Consider the following 19195-nt stretch of genomic DNA (forward strand, 5'->3'; position numbering starts at 1 on the left):
AAAAAGAAGAGACGGTGTGAAATAAAACAATTCCCTTTAGTTGAAGTCAAAAAAATTCAGATGGATGCTTAACTCTTTTGGTTGAGCAATGAAAAAAAACGATTTGAAAAAGATCAGCGACTCCACAAACAGTATTTACATGACAGAACCCTCTGGAAGAGTTCCCTTCAACAGAATGCAATCTTTCCTCCCTTTTTATTGTATTTTTACATGTATTTTTTTTAAAGCAATAACAAAAAGACTTATTAACACAAAAACTGTACTTTTGTAAGGGAGGACAGATATGATTTAGTTTGATCTATTAGAACTGTAAATATAGATTGGTCTCATGTAACAAACAGAGCAACACTGGATAGAGATGCACTAAATCAGGAGTCATTTTAGAAGGACAGCTGATATGGAGTAAGGAGGAGGTAAAGCCCGAGGTGATGACAGCAGGCTTCTCTTATGTCTCATTTTCAAGATGACTTAGCAATGTACTCCAGCGAGGAAATCATATCTAAGTGTTTCTAAACGGCTCTACAACAACACACTTAACCACTACTCATCCTTACAAACATATTTACCACTTGTATGACCAACCTCTAACCTGGTCGGATTATGTTAAGTTACACCAACAGTATTTAGGTTTTTCTCTTTGGGTTCTACATCCTCAGACTGTTCATTAATATGTTTATAACTAGAACTACTTGGACAACACATGTCTAACCTTTTGGAACTGAAGGCCCAAGGATAGATTGAGGATGTGATTATGAATTTTCCTGTGCCCGATGGAAAAAGTGATGAAGGATAGGAGAAGGGGGTTTAACTTGTTGACAGAATCATCTGATAATTATGCCAACAGCTGAGAGCAACAACCTAACAAAGATCTGAGGTGTACTTAAATCCAGGAACAAGGACTTCTCTGTTTATGTTGGGATGGAGTATTTAAATATCAACTACAATCATCTGCTGAATCAAGGTGCTGCAGAACCATGTTGGGTTTCTAATAAAATTTGGTTTTAAGACCAGAGTCAGTTTACTTCAAACCAAGAAGAAAAGTTTAAAGGTTAAACTGGGCACATTAGAATGTTTGTCCAATGCATTTCTCTCCTTCACAACAGCTGCTCCATCTGCTGCTGTCACCATGTTGTTGCTATGGAAACAGCTCTGTTTTAAAAGCTCCGATTGGCTGTCTTGGAATCCTTGCATCATCACATGTGCAGATCAGGGAGGATGACTCATAAAAGTGAGAATGAGGCTGTGTGTGTAAGTGCATAAAGATCCCCTCTGTTTGGATAGTTTCTGTATTAACGCATCAGCATGAAAATAAAAACTGCTTTGTGGATCTGAGGCCTATTTTATTAAGTTATTAAAGTGCAGTTACAGCACTTTAATAATGCATCTCTGCCAGGTTTTCATTCGCTCATGTAAGAACAGATTCCAGCTTTTCATCTCTGAGCTCTAGGTGATGTGCAGAGACCATTAAACCGCAACTCAACACTCCAAAGATGTTTTGCATTTTGCCCAGGCTGTTCAGATTTCTATGAACTACAGCGCTTAAAACAAAAAATAACCTTCATTTAACTCTTTTACATGCAACATACTTTAAAGGGGTTTTGTGTGAATGATCGAAACAAAGACAACTATATACCATAAGAAGAACAATTTTTTAAAGTTATTGAATAACAATCTGATAAATATGGCATACATTTTTAATCAGTCACCTTCATTCATTAGAGAACCAGCAGCATCATGATGACTAGCAGAGAGGGCAAGGAGAACGTTCTGATTCAGCTTAAAGCAGGGTTAGACTCTAGCTTTAAACGTCTCCCAGAGCTCTGTTCAGTGCATGATCCGACCAACTACAGACCTACCAAGACATGGACGTGTCAGACTTTTTTTTTTTTTTTAAACGACTAGCAACCATTTCCTGTCTTGTTGGAGACTCTTTTTACAAAACATGCACCGATAGATCTGAGATTAGCATAAGCTTGGAAGTTCCTTCCAGACTGCATTTTTTCCAGGATTTCCATGGTTTTTCCGGCTTCTTGCGGAAGAAACTTGACAGGTCAAATTTACTGAAAGGTTTTGATGAATATTTTGCCTTAAGGCCCAAATCCAGTAATAACCTTGAAGCAGGTTTCAGTATCTATTAACCAGGGTAGTTTGGAGGCATAAATAGCAGAGGAAATGAAAGAAAACGAAAGCAGGTTGGTATAATCCGAGTATACAAGAAAGTGTTTGCCTACCATTTAAAGGCTATTAGTAAAGTATCACTTCTGTATTAAATATGTTATTCCCTGATTTGTATCACATATATTTAATAAATTAGATAAATTCTTAATTTATTTCACAGTGTATATTGTCCTAAAGATTTTTTTTATGCAGCCTTGTGGATATAGTGAGTTGACTTTTGAGTAGAACTATCCCAGTTCTCCAAGATATGATCCAATTCCAGGACTTTGTTCCAGTTTCTTCTGGAAGAAATGGGGAAAAAACAAAACATTTCTTCCAGTTTCTTCCACCTGTCCAGAAGACACCGGTTTCTTCTAGAAGAAACTCAACCATGGTTGAGTTTCTTCAGCGAGTGGCGAGTGAGCGAGTTCCTCCCTCCTCTAAAATGCTGCAGCCCGTTTCTGCAGTCAGAGGTAGAGGAGCAATGCTAATCTGTTTCTCCATTGAACATGGAGCCACATACATATAAACCTTCCACTGATCTCTCAAGAAATATGAAATATTACCCAGGTTGAATTCCATTAAGAAATTGTTCTATTTGAGAAGAATGTACCTTTCAGCAGGAAATTAGAGATGCTATGAGACTGTAAGTTCAACCAGATCCAAATACTACTGAGAATCTGGGGAAAAGAGTTGAAAACTAATGTCAGCTGATTTCAGGCTGCAGATGATCAAAGCTACTGGAGACGAACCCCAAAACATCTGCAGCCAAACGTGGGTCTATAGAGTTCTAACTCAGGAAAGGTCCGAATAAAAATACAAGCCATCATTTTCCTTCCCCTTGAACCAAACCTCTAACATTTACGTTAACTTTAGAAAATAATTCTGACTTTAAATGAGGGGGTTGGAGGGTACATTAACATAAAAAATAGCCAAGTTATTCATTAAAAACATGAAAGAAGAATAAATGAGCCTAACCTTGGATCAGCAGCATCATATTCCATCAAGGCTGCCGTCCTGGTCAGTGAACTGGAAAAATGACTCTTTAAATAGAATGATGCCCTTGTTTTTATGCATTAGCATGAAGCGGTTGATATAATAAACAATGAAACCCGGTTGTATAATCGCTCTACGGGCTATAGCTGCTTGTTCAGTTGGCATAAACTGACTTATGAGAGTGATGGCAGCTGTGCTGATTAAGTCATTAGAAAGCCTTTGAGGTGACGTAACAACAGTGGAGGATAAAGGCAGTTAAATCCCTCGTCTAGGATGACCTTGCAAGTTCATTCATGCGGATGAAAATATTATCCCCTTACTTAAGATTCTGGGAAATTTTAATTACATTGACTCAGAAATCAGGTTAAAAACAGACCCTGAAGTTTGTTATGTGTGGAGATTTTAGATCCTAAATACCAGGATTTATGTCCAGATTTTACACACAAGAAGCTGTCTGTACGGTTTGTGCCTGCCGGAGTGGGAAAAAAAAGGCAAGTCAGAGAACACTGTGGAACAAAAGGTCAGAATCTTGGCCCATGTTTGGTAGGACGGTCCAAAGTTGCAGGATGGAACAAGAAGAAATCGGCGAGCAGCACTGACATCATTAACTTGGTTACTGAAGCGACTGTGGGCCAAGAACAGAGAACAATAGGAGCCGGATGATACAGACACTACCAAGTCAAACAACAGTCCTCAGGGCCTTTTTGCATGGCTGATTTAACCCTTTGTTAGACTGGAAAACAGCTAAAAAAGTTTAGACATTATTGTGATAAATAAACTAATTGTTTATCAACAGCAGCTCTTTCTGTTTGACACGCAAACAGAATTTCTTTATTTGTTGATGACGTGAAGAAGCTGAACTTTTCTGTAATTCATTAAGGTGAGCTGGGTCATTAGATGGTATGAGATCCACAAAGGATGATAAACCTGTCTAAATATTCTACTGTTTTACTATATCCCAATATAAAATTCACTACTTCAGATCAAAATGGATAAGATAATCAGCCTGCTTTTAATTAGGAAAAAATAGCAGGAATTATTCCTAAAGGTGTTTAGAGAATAGACAAATCCTAAATTAAAAAAATAAAATAGAGAACATATTGAAATGATTGCTATGTGCATTTTCTCATGAAACACACGCACACACACAAAAAAAAAACATTAATATTGGTCCAGTTTTACTTACAGGACTGATAAACTATAATGACGGACATCAACCAATACTGATGTTAATGCTGAAATATTGTGAATCTCTAGAGTTAAGGAACACCCGGTCAGTGCATCGGGTCACAAACTGTATTTTCTTTCACAGAAAAGCTGAACCTTTAATTCTCCATTTAAATAAATCACCCTACAATGCAAAGCTTTGATGTTGTAGAATCCATTACATATTCTGGCTAGTTATAAAAAAATATATCAAAAATTCACAGGAAAGTTGATGTCAAAATACAAAAGCTTTTGGTTTCATCTAACCTGAAATGGAAACTAATATTGTTAGTTTTTAACGTTTGGAAGATTTTTTATACTAGTATTATCTTCCATAAAATATATAAAAAAAAAAAAAAAAAAAAAATCAAAAATAATCAACAAACCTCAGAACATCTATGCTATTTGATAACTCTGAACATGGGTGTGTGTGTGGGAGATGGTCCCGTTCATGATATTTTGTTTGTGCAGAGAACAAGCCCCAGTGCAGTCTCCCACAGTCATGAAGCCTGTAGTTGCATTATGTCATCAAAAGCTTATTTCTTCCTCTCTCTTGGTCTCTGAGCTCTCTGGACGTTTCTCTCTCCACCTTCCTAACCATTTCCTCTCCCCCTCCTCTTCCAAACCACCTACTTTTTTGCCCTGTCTTACATAAGACACGTGGATCAGCGAACAGAAATATGCATTCAGATCTCTCTTCTATTTAATGAATACTCCAGAAAAAAAAGAAACTGAATCAAAAAATAGTATATTATAAATTGAAAAAGTGAAATTAAATTATTTATACTCTCATTTCGGGTAAATGAGAGTATATATACTATGTACAACTCAAAAAATGGAAGCTGTCTAGTAGTCATTCTCTTAGAGAAATAAAGACACAAAACCAAAACATGGACAACAGCAAACTAAAGGTGATTATGGAGGCTGTATGCATGGAGATAGTCTGCAGTAGGTCCAAATTTCTATTTTAGAAGTCCCTTCTTATTGGTATGTTTCTGATTTTTTTTCTTCATTTTATTAACTGTGGTCCAAATCATTAATATTAACAGAGATGAAATTCTTGATACACATATCTGAGTGGATTCAATGTACTATGAAATCCACGGCCTGAACTAAATTACTAAATAAGTTAACTGATAGTTTTCAGATATCCTGTGTTTCACCAATAAAGACTTATACTGAAAAAGCCAGAGGTTTTAAGGATCACGGCTTTCTTCCTTAGAAGAAGGAAAATTGCTACAGATTAATTTTAGGGGATTAAGACCATGGCGAAGGCACCAAGCAAGAAGAAAGCTCTGGTTGATATCCAGGCTAAATGTTAAAAACAATCCAAAAGGAGAAAAACAAGGCTAACTTCTTGGAAAGGTCCCACACCACACATAGGTAAAGAAGGCATCTTTTGTTTTCTATCATGCTTATCCAATGACTCATCATACTTTCACTTCCTCAGGTTTTTTTTTTAATAGGTTTCCTGAAGTGTTGAACATCATTCTGCTCAATGTGGCAGAAGGAAGGCGCATTTCAATAAACCCTGATGTTGTTTTTGTTTCGGGATATCATAAAAGGAGAGTAGAAAAAAAGCTGTAAAGTTAAAGGTTAGCTATGCATGTAGAAAGCAGGAGTCGGTTAATGGACAACTGGCTGCCTTTAAGTGTAGAGCAGGTGAGGCAGGGTGTGGCGGGGCTACGCTCTGCTGCAAGGACTTTCTGATGTTTCCATCATGTGTTTGTTCCACAGCATGAGAGAGATCCCACTGATGTTAATGTCACATCTGCTGTCGGTGTTTTCTAACTTTGATGGAAGTCCATTAGACAGACTGATCTGTTCCCAGGTAAGAGATTTAATTCCTGTAAATGTGTACGATAAACAGCCTTCACTGAAGTCAAAACAAGGAAAACAGTAATTGTAGTTATTCTTTGAAGGCTGAGCTTTTACTGTGCCAAGTTACTGATTAATGAGAGCAGGACTCGGTCCAAGGATACTGAACATCCCTGCTGGGTCAAAACCAATTCAGTTAATTTGTGGTACCTTTTTTAAGCCCCCAGAGGCCGATCGCCCCTAAATCCAACAAACTCACAACAGTGCTGCATACTAAGTTCCTTCAACAATCAAAATTAAACTTTCTGGTTAAGCATTTGTGTTAAACTATTAATAAAAAGAGCAGCTCATATAAAAGGAGTTCTGTTAAATTTTTTTAACTGAGACTATTTATGTACAGAAGATTTGAATTGATTTATTAACTATAAAGGAGTCAAATACAGCATTCCTCTTTTTTAAGAACACAAGAAAATGTTTGGAAGTCACTAATCATCTTTATCGTTAGGTAAGGAATGCAGAAAATAGATTTGGGAGCGAGGACATATCTAATTAAATACTTTTCTGTTTTTTCAGTCTGTACTGCACTTCCATATCACAGCCGTCTAAGATCCGTCTTCATTGCCCCATTTCCATGCAGCAAGAAGCTCCCCGGTTTGAACCCCTGCCTCAGATATTTCTGCACCGAGTTTCTCTGATGAGCGACCATGTGGTTCTCTTGGGACTCCAGCTTTCTCCCAGTCTAAAACATGACCATTAGTTTAACTACCTTCAGTAAATTCCTCTTAGGTATCTGTATTTTACTGCTCGTGAGTAGGACTGGACAATGAATGGATAAAACAAAAATCATCCAAACACTTGATCATTACATAATTAAATGAGACTATGCAACGACTTCATATATAAAAAAGAAAAGATATAATTACATCATTCAGGATAGAAATGAAGTTGAGTGAAAGAGAAAATACAGGGAAAAAGAAGCAAACCTGTTCGTTGATGGAGCTGTTTTCGTTGGTGGTGGAAACGTCATCATCCTCGGAATCAAACAGACCCTCCTGATTGTCCAGCAGCTCGGCCAAAACTCTGCTTACAGACTCCTGGTCCTGAATATCCTCTCTCTCAGTAGACAGACTGAAAAGGGGGACAAACAAATTTAGTTTATCAATACTTCCAAATTAATCCTAAACAAAGATCCATCATTATAAAAAAAATACATATATTGTTCCAAAAATGTTTGTGTGTGTGAATAAGGTTTCATTAAATGATGATAAATTGGCATATGGCAAACATAAGATGTGACATACAGTAAACAATAGGAAAACTACCCGTTTTGTAAGGTTAGAGAAACTTCAATATCCCGTAGCATCTGTATTTTCCTCACTGATTATCGATACTGATCAGTTAATCGTTCAGAGACATCTTACTGAAAGATATCTGGTCCAAAGACGGCGGCCAGCGCCCCGACGTTCCAACTCTCGGGCTGAAGGGATGCCACGCTGGCCAGGAAGCGGCACAGGAACCGGAGCAGGCCGTAGTTCATATGGGGGAGCTGCTGCAGCAGGTACTTCAGGTTTCTACACAGCTCTTCTTCATTGCTGTAATCTGTGTTTAGGAGACAGAAGATTGGTGCAAATATTTACAGGAGGAACAGATGTGGAATCCTAATGAACACATCTTCCTTCTAAAGCAGCGCATCAGAAAGGACCATTAATACCCTTTACTGTAATAAATGGATCAGTGAGTCCTGCATGTTTATTTACAAATATCTGAACTCTTACCAGGAAACAATATTTCCACATAAGATCTAGAATAATCTACCTGACAGCAGACTGGAGGAAAGAAATCCTTATGACACAAGGATTAGAGTAAAAGCGACACTGAAAAGGATTGAACCTAACAGAATAAATCCGAAAACATGTGGTCCATTTAGTTAATGGTCTTTTTAACCTCTATAACTGAACTTTAATTTTAAAACTGACAACTGAAGCATCAATGATGCATTTTATCTGATCAAATGATTAACTTTTACTAGAGAAGACTGAAAAACCTTCATAAGTCTCAAATAAAAATGAATCTCAGATCCATGTTACTTTGAGAACCTCATACTATTGTTTCATTTGTGTTACTCAACAGGCCAGAGAAGTGAAAGCAGGTAAACAACAAACCCATCAAGCCCCACATTCCTTCTGTTATCAGTTTCGCCAGCCAACTAAAAGGCGTTAGCCGATTTGGTGGCGAGGTGTGTCCCTGCCACATACCTTGGTAAAGCTGAAGTATGTGTCCTTGCAGAGCCGTTGGTATGACCGGCTCAGGAAGCTCCTGCAGGAAGAGGCGGAGCAAACTGACTGCTGATGCCAGATCAGCCTCCTTCTCTAGCTCCACCTCCTCGCCACTGTCGTAGCGCTGACGCAGCCAATCCACTCGCTCCGCGTTGCCGTTCACCAGGAAGAGTCCCTCCAAGTCCAGCTGACCTGATGACACAAACAGCAGCAGTTATTTTCCAGCTTCTGAATCAAACCCCCAGGTTTTAATGGAAAGTCTTTCAAAGGGCCCGTTTAATTCAAATTACAACAGATTTCAATCTCTTTCTCCAGATTCGGTTGGGGAGGAATGCTCATAAATCACACAACAGCTCCTGCACGCAGCTAACAGTAGATGTAATGCATGTAACAGTTATTTTGTAACATGAGGATTATGAAACAGCTTCTTTGTGGCGCCTTCTGTTTGCGCCCTGGTCTCTCATCCATTAGTGAGCCAGATAACACACTGTTCCAGCCCAAATGCCTAAAAGGAGTCCTGTGGGCTGGATTCCCTTTTATAACACCACAAACTAGACCTCACGAAGCGCAGAGACACTGAGCTACAACAAGGTGGCGCTGATCTAGGAATCGGACAGAATAAATGGTTTCTCTTTCATGTTTCATGTTTGTATTATTTGTATCATTAGATTAAGACATTAAGACAAAAAACATTTGCTACAACACAGAGATGGATTTATTCCCTAATCACTGATCCATAACATAAAATACAGGAATATAACTCATAGGAGATTTCCAATAAAACCTGAGGTATCACACACAAAGCAGGAGAGATCAGGGCTGAAGGACTTCCTGAAAGCAGACACTGCTTCAATTATCTCTCCAGCTGAGACTCCAGAGGATTTTAAGCTTGTTGCATAACTTCTCACGGCTGAACAGCTGCTGGTTCCCAAAGAAAGCCAACCTGCTTCAGACCTTACTTGGGGATTCCAACAATGAAAATCTTTCCATGAAAACTCTTTGTGTTCTGACTGCACTGGGACATCAATTTTCTTTTGTTCAACTTTTACTGCAGAACTGTTTTGATCTGACATCCTGGATTCAGAACAGTACCACCCATCCATCACTGTCTTTTAAGAGGAGATAAACACATCAGGGTAACAGTGTCAGTCTATAGACTTTTTTTCCTCTTTTAATCATTAAATATTAAACCTGAACCTAAATTGGTCTTCAACAAGCTTCTAGAATTTTTTATTTCTTATATCATGTTGCTGTTTAAGAGCTTCTTAAAACCCTAAAGGTTTCATTCATTAAACATAAATCCTTTTGTTCTCATGGAGGGATGGATTCTATTTCCACTTTTTCCACCGGGAAACCAAAACAGCAACCATGGACATTCTCAACATTTAACCTAATAAGAATGTCCTTGGACTGTGCCACAATGCTGGAGAACCTCAGAGAACCCATATTTGCACAAGGGGAATATAGAAACCTCAGAAAGACCCATGCTTGTGTTAAAAATGAGAAACTTACTGGTGCTTCAAGTTCTGCCTCCACTGCACTGATTTTTATGTTAGATTAACAGAGTTACAAATAAAAAAAATATTTTTTTCCCCTTCGCCCTCACTCTAGTTAATTTCTTATTTGCAAAATATAACTGAAGTTCCTGCAGTCAGAATTTTCCAGACATACAGTGCACGGAAGAATAAAGAATGGGTGCGGGAGGCTTCAGTCTGCTCCTTATCAGGTCTGGATTTTTGATGCGTCTGAAGTTAAAAGAACTGTTATGTAATGAAAAAGGAAGTCAAGGGTGGAGCTATCTGATGCCGTCTTCCCAGCTCCATCTAACAGTCTCACATACTTTGGCTCTATTCTGGCAGAGCCAAAGGTGACCAAAGGTCAACTGGAGCCTTGATCCTAAAAACATCTGAGACTTTATCTGAGATCTGACTAATTGTGCAGTTTGATATCTTCCTGCTAAATGGTAATACATGTTCAAGCATCTGTTAATTGAGCTTTGTCTAATTTGATTGGATTCAGAAATGATGCATTGCTGGACTACAGGCTTGGAGTGTGCTGCTGTCACTAACCGTGCTCCTCAATGTAGTCCACCAGGTGTTTGACCAATGCAGGAACCTCTACTCCGCTGACCGTGTGCGTGCGGGTCACTTCCTCCAAAGGAATGCCGAAAACCCGAGTGGTGCCGGCTGACCCCTCGCCCTCATTGCCTGGAAATGGAGACACGCTCTTCCTCATGGCCTCCTCCTCCGCCGCCTCCTCCTCTCCACAATCCCGCTGAAACCTCACGTCTTCAAAAAGGAAATATAAAAAAAAAAATAAAAAGGTGACACCAGAAAATTATATAAAACATCAGTGGATGTGGTCTATAGAGGAGGGAGGTGAAATATTTTTATGTAAAGAAGCGTGATACCTGTAATAAGAGGCAAATAAACCCTGTTCTGTTCTTAAAATTTGGAATAATAAAGAATGAGTTGAAAGTCAAAACAAGCGTCAGATACAAAAATCTGCAGGATTAATTTTTCTTCTATGTTGATTTCAGTCAGTTGGTGAGGAATATTAATGCAAACAAAGACAGATGGCGCAGAGTCTACTCATCAGATGGAGGAGGAACATCACCAAATGTTCGGTTTCAGTCACAGTACTGTAACGGTGCATCAAGACCTTCTAAATATTTGAACACTTAGTTAAAAACTTTTTTTGAGTAAATCTGAGGAAATACAAGTTTTAAATTTGACCCAGAGTTTAACTATATAAACATGATTAAATTGTGCCATCTACAATAAAAGTTACATAAAAAATGTAGGAAGAATTCTTCCCGCGGAGGTTGGTTAGGCGAAACAATGACAGATGAAACCTCAATCCTCCCCACAACTATTTCAAAGCAAAGACTAGTTTAATACTGCTGTTCTGATGAGCAATGACAAGACTCCCTACTTCCTCATATGTTAAAATTAGCCATCTTAATTTTTGTGCTAGTTTAAAGTTCTCCTTCATCATCAAATCTACAGAACATTTGTGATGGTTCTACATTATAAGAAATCATGAAATCATTGTTTTTTGTCAGTTATGGCAATAACTTTATCCGTTGAAATTATATCACGTCAGGCCGTCTTTCTAACTTTTGGAACCCTCATTGTGATGCTTCCACTGTTCTGTGATTCTTACCTTCCTGCACACCATCATATGCGATCATTGCAAGGATCTAAAGTAGTCCCAACAAGCTCAATAACTTATTAACATGCAAAGCAAGATTGTGCTGTGTATATAGTTTAAAGCACTATTTTGTATATCATCTATGTTTACCTTTAAAAAAAAAAACAACATCTTCTTAAATTACATTATAAATTCATGGCTATTCAAATGAAGGCGGCCTCTGGGGGCCAGTTAAAGAGCAAAAGCAAACATGTTTTCATGTCTTACTTGAGCTTATTAAATGCTTGTTAAAATGGGATCTTAGCAATGGCATTAGAAAACAGTGCTTTTTATCTGAGGTTTAGGAAGCCAGCAGAAGGGTCAACACAGACAAACAAGCCAGCAGACTGAACTGCTTCTCCTGCAACTAAAAAATATCCAATGCAAATGGTAGGCCAACAAGTTATTAAATATAATTCAATTTGCATCTGAATTAAAAGGACAGTCACATGTTAAAAATATATAATTTACAAGTTCAGTTAACTTTGTATTTCATTTATTTAATTTACATATATCTACATATTAGAAGTTTGAATTTGATCTTATAGACAAGCTCGAGTTTTCCATTCAACATCTGTCTATATCTGAAATTACCTAGCTGGATTTTGCTTTGCGTGTGTGTAATTGTTCATGTTACATATTTAGGGCCTTTTCTGGTGTATTTCCTTATCGGGTAATTAATGTTAGGGCTTTATTTTAGAGCTATGCAGTGAATTAAGTTAAGGTCAGAAATATACTGGGTTGGGTAAATGTCTGGTGTGCTATTAGCAAAATTAAATAGATTTTTCTAATAGAAAGTCGCAATATTGGTAGAAATACAAACTGGTGTGAGTGTTGCGAGAGTATATTTACCGTGTAGCAGTGACAGTGTGTCCTATCCTCTCCTCCTCTGGCCAGTGGACCACTGGACCATCTATGGCTGCTTCAGGTTGTGGCAAAAGATGAGCCGGTAGTTCCTCATTGACAGACCGCTAATCCTCTAGCAGGACTCCCTTCTAGCTTCACTGAGGACATAAGGAAGGAAAGACGAAGCATTTTCAGTTAGCATACTGTCAGAAAGCAATTTTTTCCTTCACATTAACATTCTGCAGTTTCCCAGATAAACACTGTTTTATACCCACACAGATTGTATAGGCCACAGTCTGTTTCTGCATGGAGGATATACAAATCTTGGTCATTAGAATATTTACAGTCCAATGAAATGTGGATCCTTAGAGAGCATTGAGCGTCTTTAAGTGCCTCAGGGTCAGAGTGGCAGCCTGTGGAGACCAAATCAGACGCTTGCAGCCTTTTCAAAACTCAACTGCTCTGCTCTACCTTAGAGGCAACATCTCCCTTAAGATGAGATTTAATTTGAACATTAGTCTTTAAAACATTCACAAATCAGTACATTTAAATAAATATTAATCAGATATAGTCAAAATCCAAACAGCAAATCAAATCTAAAAAAAATCTAAGAAAAAAGGAAATCTTAAACCAAGAAAGAAAATATTATTTTTACAAAAAAATGTTTCCCCCATTATTTTTAAATACAACTGACATTATTATAACATATTTATTGGTTGAAGCAGTTCAAGAATGAAATCAGATTTCTTTTTTTTTTTTGGTTTGGAAAGTTTTACCCATGTCTGAGGTAGAAACAGTAGAATAAACATTTTTACATTTACAATTACTGTGACATTCAAGGCTAAACATGGGAGCATGAATTTAAATCTCTACATGTGGCTAGCAGCATGAAAACTAAAGAAGAGTTTAACTGCTTGCTGAATCAGCCTTAAACTAGAGGCAACTGGAACTTAGCTTCTTTTTTTGAACACCTTTAGACGTCCGTCCAGGAGTCTTCAAACGTGTTCATGAAAACTGAACTAAAGTCCTGTTGCCTTGGGTTTGAGGCTGCTGTAGTTGCAATGATCCAGATGACTGGGTATCTGCACAGAATTGCAGCTTAACTGATCTCCACTGGGAAACACGTCAGCATATTTAAACATTAACACCACAAGTTTTCCACAACGGAATAAGTTGATGAAGCACAAGAACAGCAACAAGTTATGGTTTAAGATACAAACCTGGCAGAACATCTTTAATAACGTTAATCATTAAGTATGATTCCCTTTATTGGCCCCTTCATTGTTACTAATTTCTATATTAAAAAATGTACAAAACCCCAGGCATTTAAAGTTCTAAAAACCAGAGGTTTCTACCTCCAGTAAACATTTATAAATTTGTGTAGGTTGAGAAAGCAGCTTCATTTTACTACATTATACTGAGTTTATAATGTTACAAAAGCAAGTTGCAACATGTTCACAAAGATATTCACAGTGCAAAATATTTAGGGCTTAAACTATTAATCAGATTAATCAATTATTGCTGTAATTGTCAACAAATTTAGTAATCGATTAATAGTTAACTGTTAAAAAAAAAAAGGTAATTTATATTTATTATTATTATTTAAGGAACTTTTTGCTACCAGATTATTTATCAATAAAGATTTATTGATAAGGAAAGTTATCATTAGTTGCAGCCCTAAAGATATGAAACTTAAAAGCATCTTTTTTCTCCTTTGGATTTGAGTTTTTTAACCCACAATCAAAACAAAACAATGATGACGGCTTGGTCAGAGTTTGTTTCCCCAAAAGTTCATTAACTAAACCTTGGTTTCAGCAGCTATGTGTTTGCTTTTAATGACTTCTGACTAAAAAAGCATTCTTCAGCCTCTTTCCCTCCCCAAAACAGCTCAGCTGGCGTTTTCAGCAAGTAAGCCTCTTTAAAAGCTAAAGAAAATCCCTTTGTTTCATAGGAAATGTTTGTACTGGGTCAAAGTTCTTACTATTGAGGCTTAAAGTTGTTTCTCAAGCCAAATACTCAGAGCAAACTGAGCTAAAATTAAACTCCAGCATATGTTAAATGTAACAAGTGGATGATGCACATATTCATCAGCTGTTTTGCTGGGACACAAAGCGGACTGCGTTTACTGTAATCTGTTGAAGTCTAATGTCTTGCTTGTGTGCACAAACATGGCTAGTTCTGAAGGTCCAAATAGAACAATGCCATCTCTTCCTTTTAGATCCAACACATTCCACCTGAATCAGACCTAAAGACAGGCTGGTGAACACATCCACACATGCGATCAGAGGACCCAAAATTCTGAACCAGCAGCAAGCCCTACTTTAAAATCAGACTGAAGCTGTTCTCTGTTCTAATTCCATGTTTCTTAGATAAAATGCAGCCAAATTTAACTTGTTTTTAGATGGATATCCTGATATATCAAAGCTGAACCAGTACCAGGATACTCTTTATGGGCTAATCATCCTTTAGGTCACCACCTGTAATAACTGAGCCAAGCTTACTCTCCGAACCATTAAAAAAAAAAATCCTCTCTGTAAATCAATAAACTATTAAATAGTTATATTTTCTGATTTTCAAAAGTTTACAGCAGCAAATTGCAAGCAGGCTACCAGTCCACATTTAATCAGCCAATTACATATGCAATTACCTGTGAAGATCTGTGATGAATTGGAAAACGGGTCTCACAACAGAAACAGGAAAGCTAAAACTCAGACCCATCACACCACATCCATTAACTGCCCACTGCTGAGCGGTAGGGGCAGTAAATTTAAATGAGCCATTTCTATATCAGATTTCAGTTGGTTTCTAAAAGCAGCACCTGCCCACATTCAGATGAGAAGCCTCAGCACCTCTCTGCAGGGAGGCAGCTTTCAACTGAAAGGTCACCGGTTCGATACCTGCAAGCAGCAACTGTACACCTTGCCGAAAACAGTTAGACATCCATGAGTTGGTCGCTCAGCTTCAAACCGGCCAAATCCTTTCATCACCTGTTAGATAATGAGCCAACATAGGCAGATGAAAGCAAAAGAATCCTGCTGTGATTAATCTGTCTGCAGGCATTTTTCATCAGAACAAAGAAAACATCTACAATAACCCTTAAATATTAAACTAGCTGTAGAAATGAATCAGTTAATTTTCTCCAAATTGTATCCCGCTGTATGACTATTATTGATCTAGCAGGATTATAGAAGTCTAAAACAACAACAACACTCTTCATACTTGACAACCAACCAACTAAAAACAGATAGAGGCACCAATTAAATCAAGCAGAACACAAACAAAATTTGTTGACAAATGGGCAGATTGTATCTGCTGTACATAAGGTACCTTAAACTACAACAGATAAACACGTACTAGGATCCTGGCCCAGGTTTTACATAACCATCAGGATGAGAATAACTGATAGCTTATTGCTTTCTACAGAGTGAGGTTGACTTTTCGCATACAAACAAGCACACACCCTAAAGCATGTGGCAAGCAAAGTATGCAGAAAGAAATCTCTCCCATCAGTCACTTAACATGTGACGGAGACAGCCATCTGTCCCATCACAGATGGAACGACAACAGCCGCTTGTCACCGTTGGTTTGCTTTAACATGGCGCATTCTGTCAGACGTCCAAAAGGGTTCGGTTATGCTGACAAGGAACCAAGAAGGAAAGACAACAACCTTTTCTTAAATATTAATGAAAAAGCACTATGTGATAACATGTTGCAGATACAGACTGGATTTGTCTTTACACCAGATGTTAATTTTCAACTAACAGTGAGCGATTAGTTTGCAGTAACCTACATGACAGGAAGTCTATTATTAATCAGCTTAAACTGAGACGAGCACTTCCCATTTCTCTCAGTGGATATACCTGCACTTCTCCACTTCACAGTGTATCAGTCTGCTGTATTCAAAGCATTCAGAAATGAGGGTTCATACCATGAAGCTTCTGTTGTCACAACCAAACAAAGGGAGAAAATGCAAAACAATTTATCCTGCCTACAGACACATGCTGCAGAACCTGAGCCGAGCCCAGCGGTGGATGTTATTAGGTGGCTGCTGGCTGGACTAATTCCTTTAGTTAAACTTGTAGCTTTAAACAACAGATCTCAGCTAACAGCCATCTGGACTTTTAGGTCAAGCTTCACGGTGCGGTAAATAGGTCTTTAACTCCTTACACATTTCTGTTTTTACTATTTCAGATTAAAGAAATCGGAATATCCAACAAAAATAGGAGGTTGTGGTTTTTAAAAGATGATTCCACTTGTTGAGGAAATCTGTCAAACAATATACTTTCTTAAAGTCATGCATTAACTTAACGAGAACCACACTTTGGGATCACAAGCCAAACGCAGGACTAGTGACATCCAGAACCAGAGCCTACCAGACAAACGGAAGTAGGCTAAGAAGTTTTTAAAAGCAACACCACATCTCCCAATATGCAGAGAATAAAAAATAATGTGAGATCCATCAGGCTGGAAGCCCCCGCAACCCCTCCCCAGAACAGCTAAACACAAGCACCCTTTAGTGTCTATAAGAGGTCAGAGTTAACGACTTAACAATAAGGAAGAGAGAATGGGCAAAAATGACCACCATATTCGAATTTTAACGCTAGAACCACTGCTGACCCAAAACACCACAAAGCATAGCTTGATGATAAAGACTTTTAGCAACCAGTATGTAGACTGATGATTAGTTTGGGTATTTTTTTTATTTGAAAACTGCATTTTTAAATTTTTCTTTTATTGTTTATATATAAAAAGGGACAAATATTAATTAACAGAGTAAATATGTGAGATTGCTGATCGCTAATTTTCGTCTCTAGTCCCTTGGCAGGTTAATATAAAACTGTAAGGACATAATAAAGATGCTCTACATCAATGCTATGTCATACAAATGCTTTTAAAACGTAGTACATAAACAGCTAAAAGTAAAGTAGCAAATAGAATATTTGTTTATATAATAGGTCAGTGCCAACTTACAACGAGGCTCCTGCTGTAAATGGCTAAGAAATGTTTTATAGGTAGGTTGTTAATTAATCTGTGAAAACTTCCACTCCTTTATAAAAATGTATTACTCATTAGCTAAGGGTGAGCACATAGTGAGCCTAATCTGTTGAACTCTGCATTTAATCTGGTGCTGCCTGTATTTAACATTTTAGACTTAATTACTACCTTGTATGCATAACAAGCATTTATAAAAACGTTTTAAGCACAAGACGTTGAGTGCATGGAAATACATTTATGAATGAGCTATAAAAAGGTTACAGGTGATCTGTGAACAAATTATTTACCATCTATAAGGAGAACCTCTTTGTTAAGTGTTACCAAAAGGTTTCAGTGTGACAAGAACCGTTAGGAAAAAAAAAGAGAACTTGACAAGGATAAAATGAGGACATGAAATCTTAAGAACAAAATGTTCATTGCATGGAGAATTTAGCTATGTCATTGCACTTCCTCATTGACAGCATTGCGCATAAGAGGAAAAAATGCAAAACGGTACAGTTCAACAGGGGACCTATTTCTTTAGCTTTTTACCAGCAGCATTTAGAGCTGCGTTAGGGTGGATTTAGAAGCAAAGCGCTGCTACCCTATTAAGGGAAATCCAAATACAGTAACATTGGGTCAGACCAGAAATACTTCATCACAGAATAAGATAGTTGCAGCAAATATAAAAAAACTTCTGTTTCCTTTCACTAAAATGTTTGACTTGATGTTACCCAAAAGTGAACTCGATTCACTAGGCTTTAAAATGACAAGTAATCATGTTTATCTCATCTGAGTTTTATTTTTGCTACAACTGATTTACTTTAAAGGAATAGTACACCCAAAACATGATTAGCCTTCATTTTCTACTCACCCCCATGCTGAACAACACTCTGGAGTACTTTTTTGATATCTCAAATGCATCTGGAGATCTGGGAGGCTTCTTGCTGTCTGCTGACATTCAAATAATGGAGGTCTATGGTGCCCGAGACAGAAAGGTCCATAAAAGTCCACAAAAATGTGTCAATGTTCCTCCATACTGCTCGTCCAATGTATTCCAAGTGTCCTGAGTGGGTAGCATCCAGAATTTACTCGAAACGAAGTCATTTAGAATGTTTTTAGAGCATAAACAGTAGTGTATAGGATTTCCTGAAAGCGCGCACATGCGCGTTCACGAGCCTACGGAAGCCGGCAGACCAAACCAGCGCATTCAGCTCGGCAAAGAACTCATGCTCTTCCTCAACACTGAAGTCCTCAGACATTTTTCTTTCGTTGTTTCTTTCTTTGCACAGGTAAACGGCACATTTCTTCTTCTACGCTTGCATTATCGGCAGAGCAGAAGCGAATGCGCACTTTCATCTGGTTTGGTCTGCCGGCTTCCGTAGCGTCATGAACGCGCCGGCGCGCGCTTTCAGGAAATCCCATACACTACTGTTTATGCTCTAAAAACATTCTAAATGACTTCGTTTCGAGTAAATTCTGGATGCTACCCACTCAGGACACTTGGAATACATTGGACGAGCAGTATGGAGGAATATTGACACGTTTTTGTGGACTTTTATGGACCTTTCTGTCTCGGGCACCGTAGACCTCCATTATTTGAATGTCAGCAGACAGCAAGAAGCCTCCCAGATCTCCAGATGCATTTGAGATATCAAAAAAGTACTCCAGAGTGTTGTTCAGCATGGGGGTGAGTAAAAAATGAAGGCTAATCATGTTTTGGGTGTACT

At 38.0% G+C, this 19195-nt stretch overlaps 1 protein-coding gene across 6 annotated transcripts in view; it reads right to left on the reverse strand.

Annotated features, from left to right (window-relative positions):
• The window catches only part of fam13b (family with sequence similarity 13 member B), a 65374-nt gene that overhangs the window by 30894 nt on the left and 15285 nt on the right, over positions 1-19195 (reverse strand). For 5 of the 6 annotated variants that reach the window (XM_038286700.1, XM_038286697.1, XM_038286702.1 and 2 more), the window contains exons 2-6: positions 12498-12649; positions 10523-10741; positions 8433-8645; positions 7599-7776; positions 7161-7305 (exon numbers count right to left, since the gene is read on the reverse strand). In XM_038286700.1, coding sequence (XP_038142628.1) covers positions 7161-7305; positions 7599-7776; positions 8433-8645; positions 10523-10688 — 702 coding nt within the window. In that variant the 5' untranslated portion in view covers positions 10689-10741; positions 12498-12649. Of the gene's footprint in view, positions 1-7160; positions 7306-7598; positions 7777-8432; positions 8646-10522; positions 10742-12497; positions 12650-15138; positions 15252-19195 lie in introns of those variants that run through there. The other variant, XM_038286698.1, reaches the window with a different exon arrangement.

The sequence above is a fragment of the Cyprinodon tularosa genome, unplaced genomic scaffold (assembly GCF_016077235.1).
Source record: "Cyprinodon tularosa strain WSP-4 unplaced genomic scaffold, ASM1607723v1 ctg229, whole genome shotgun sequence".
Lineage (NCBI taxonomy): Eukaryota > Metazoa > Chordata > Actinopteri > Cyprinodontiformes > Cyprinodontidae > Cyprinodon > Cyprinodon tularosa.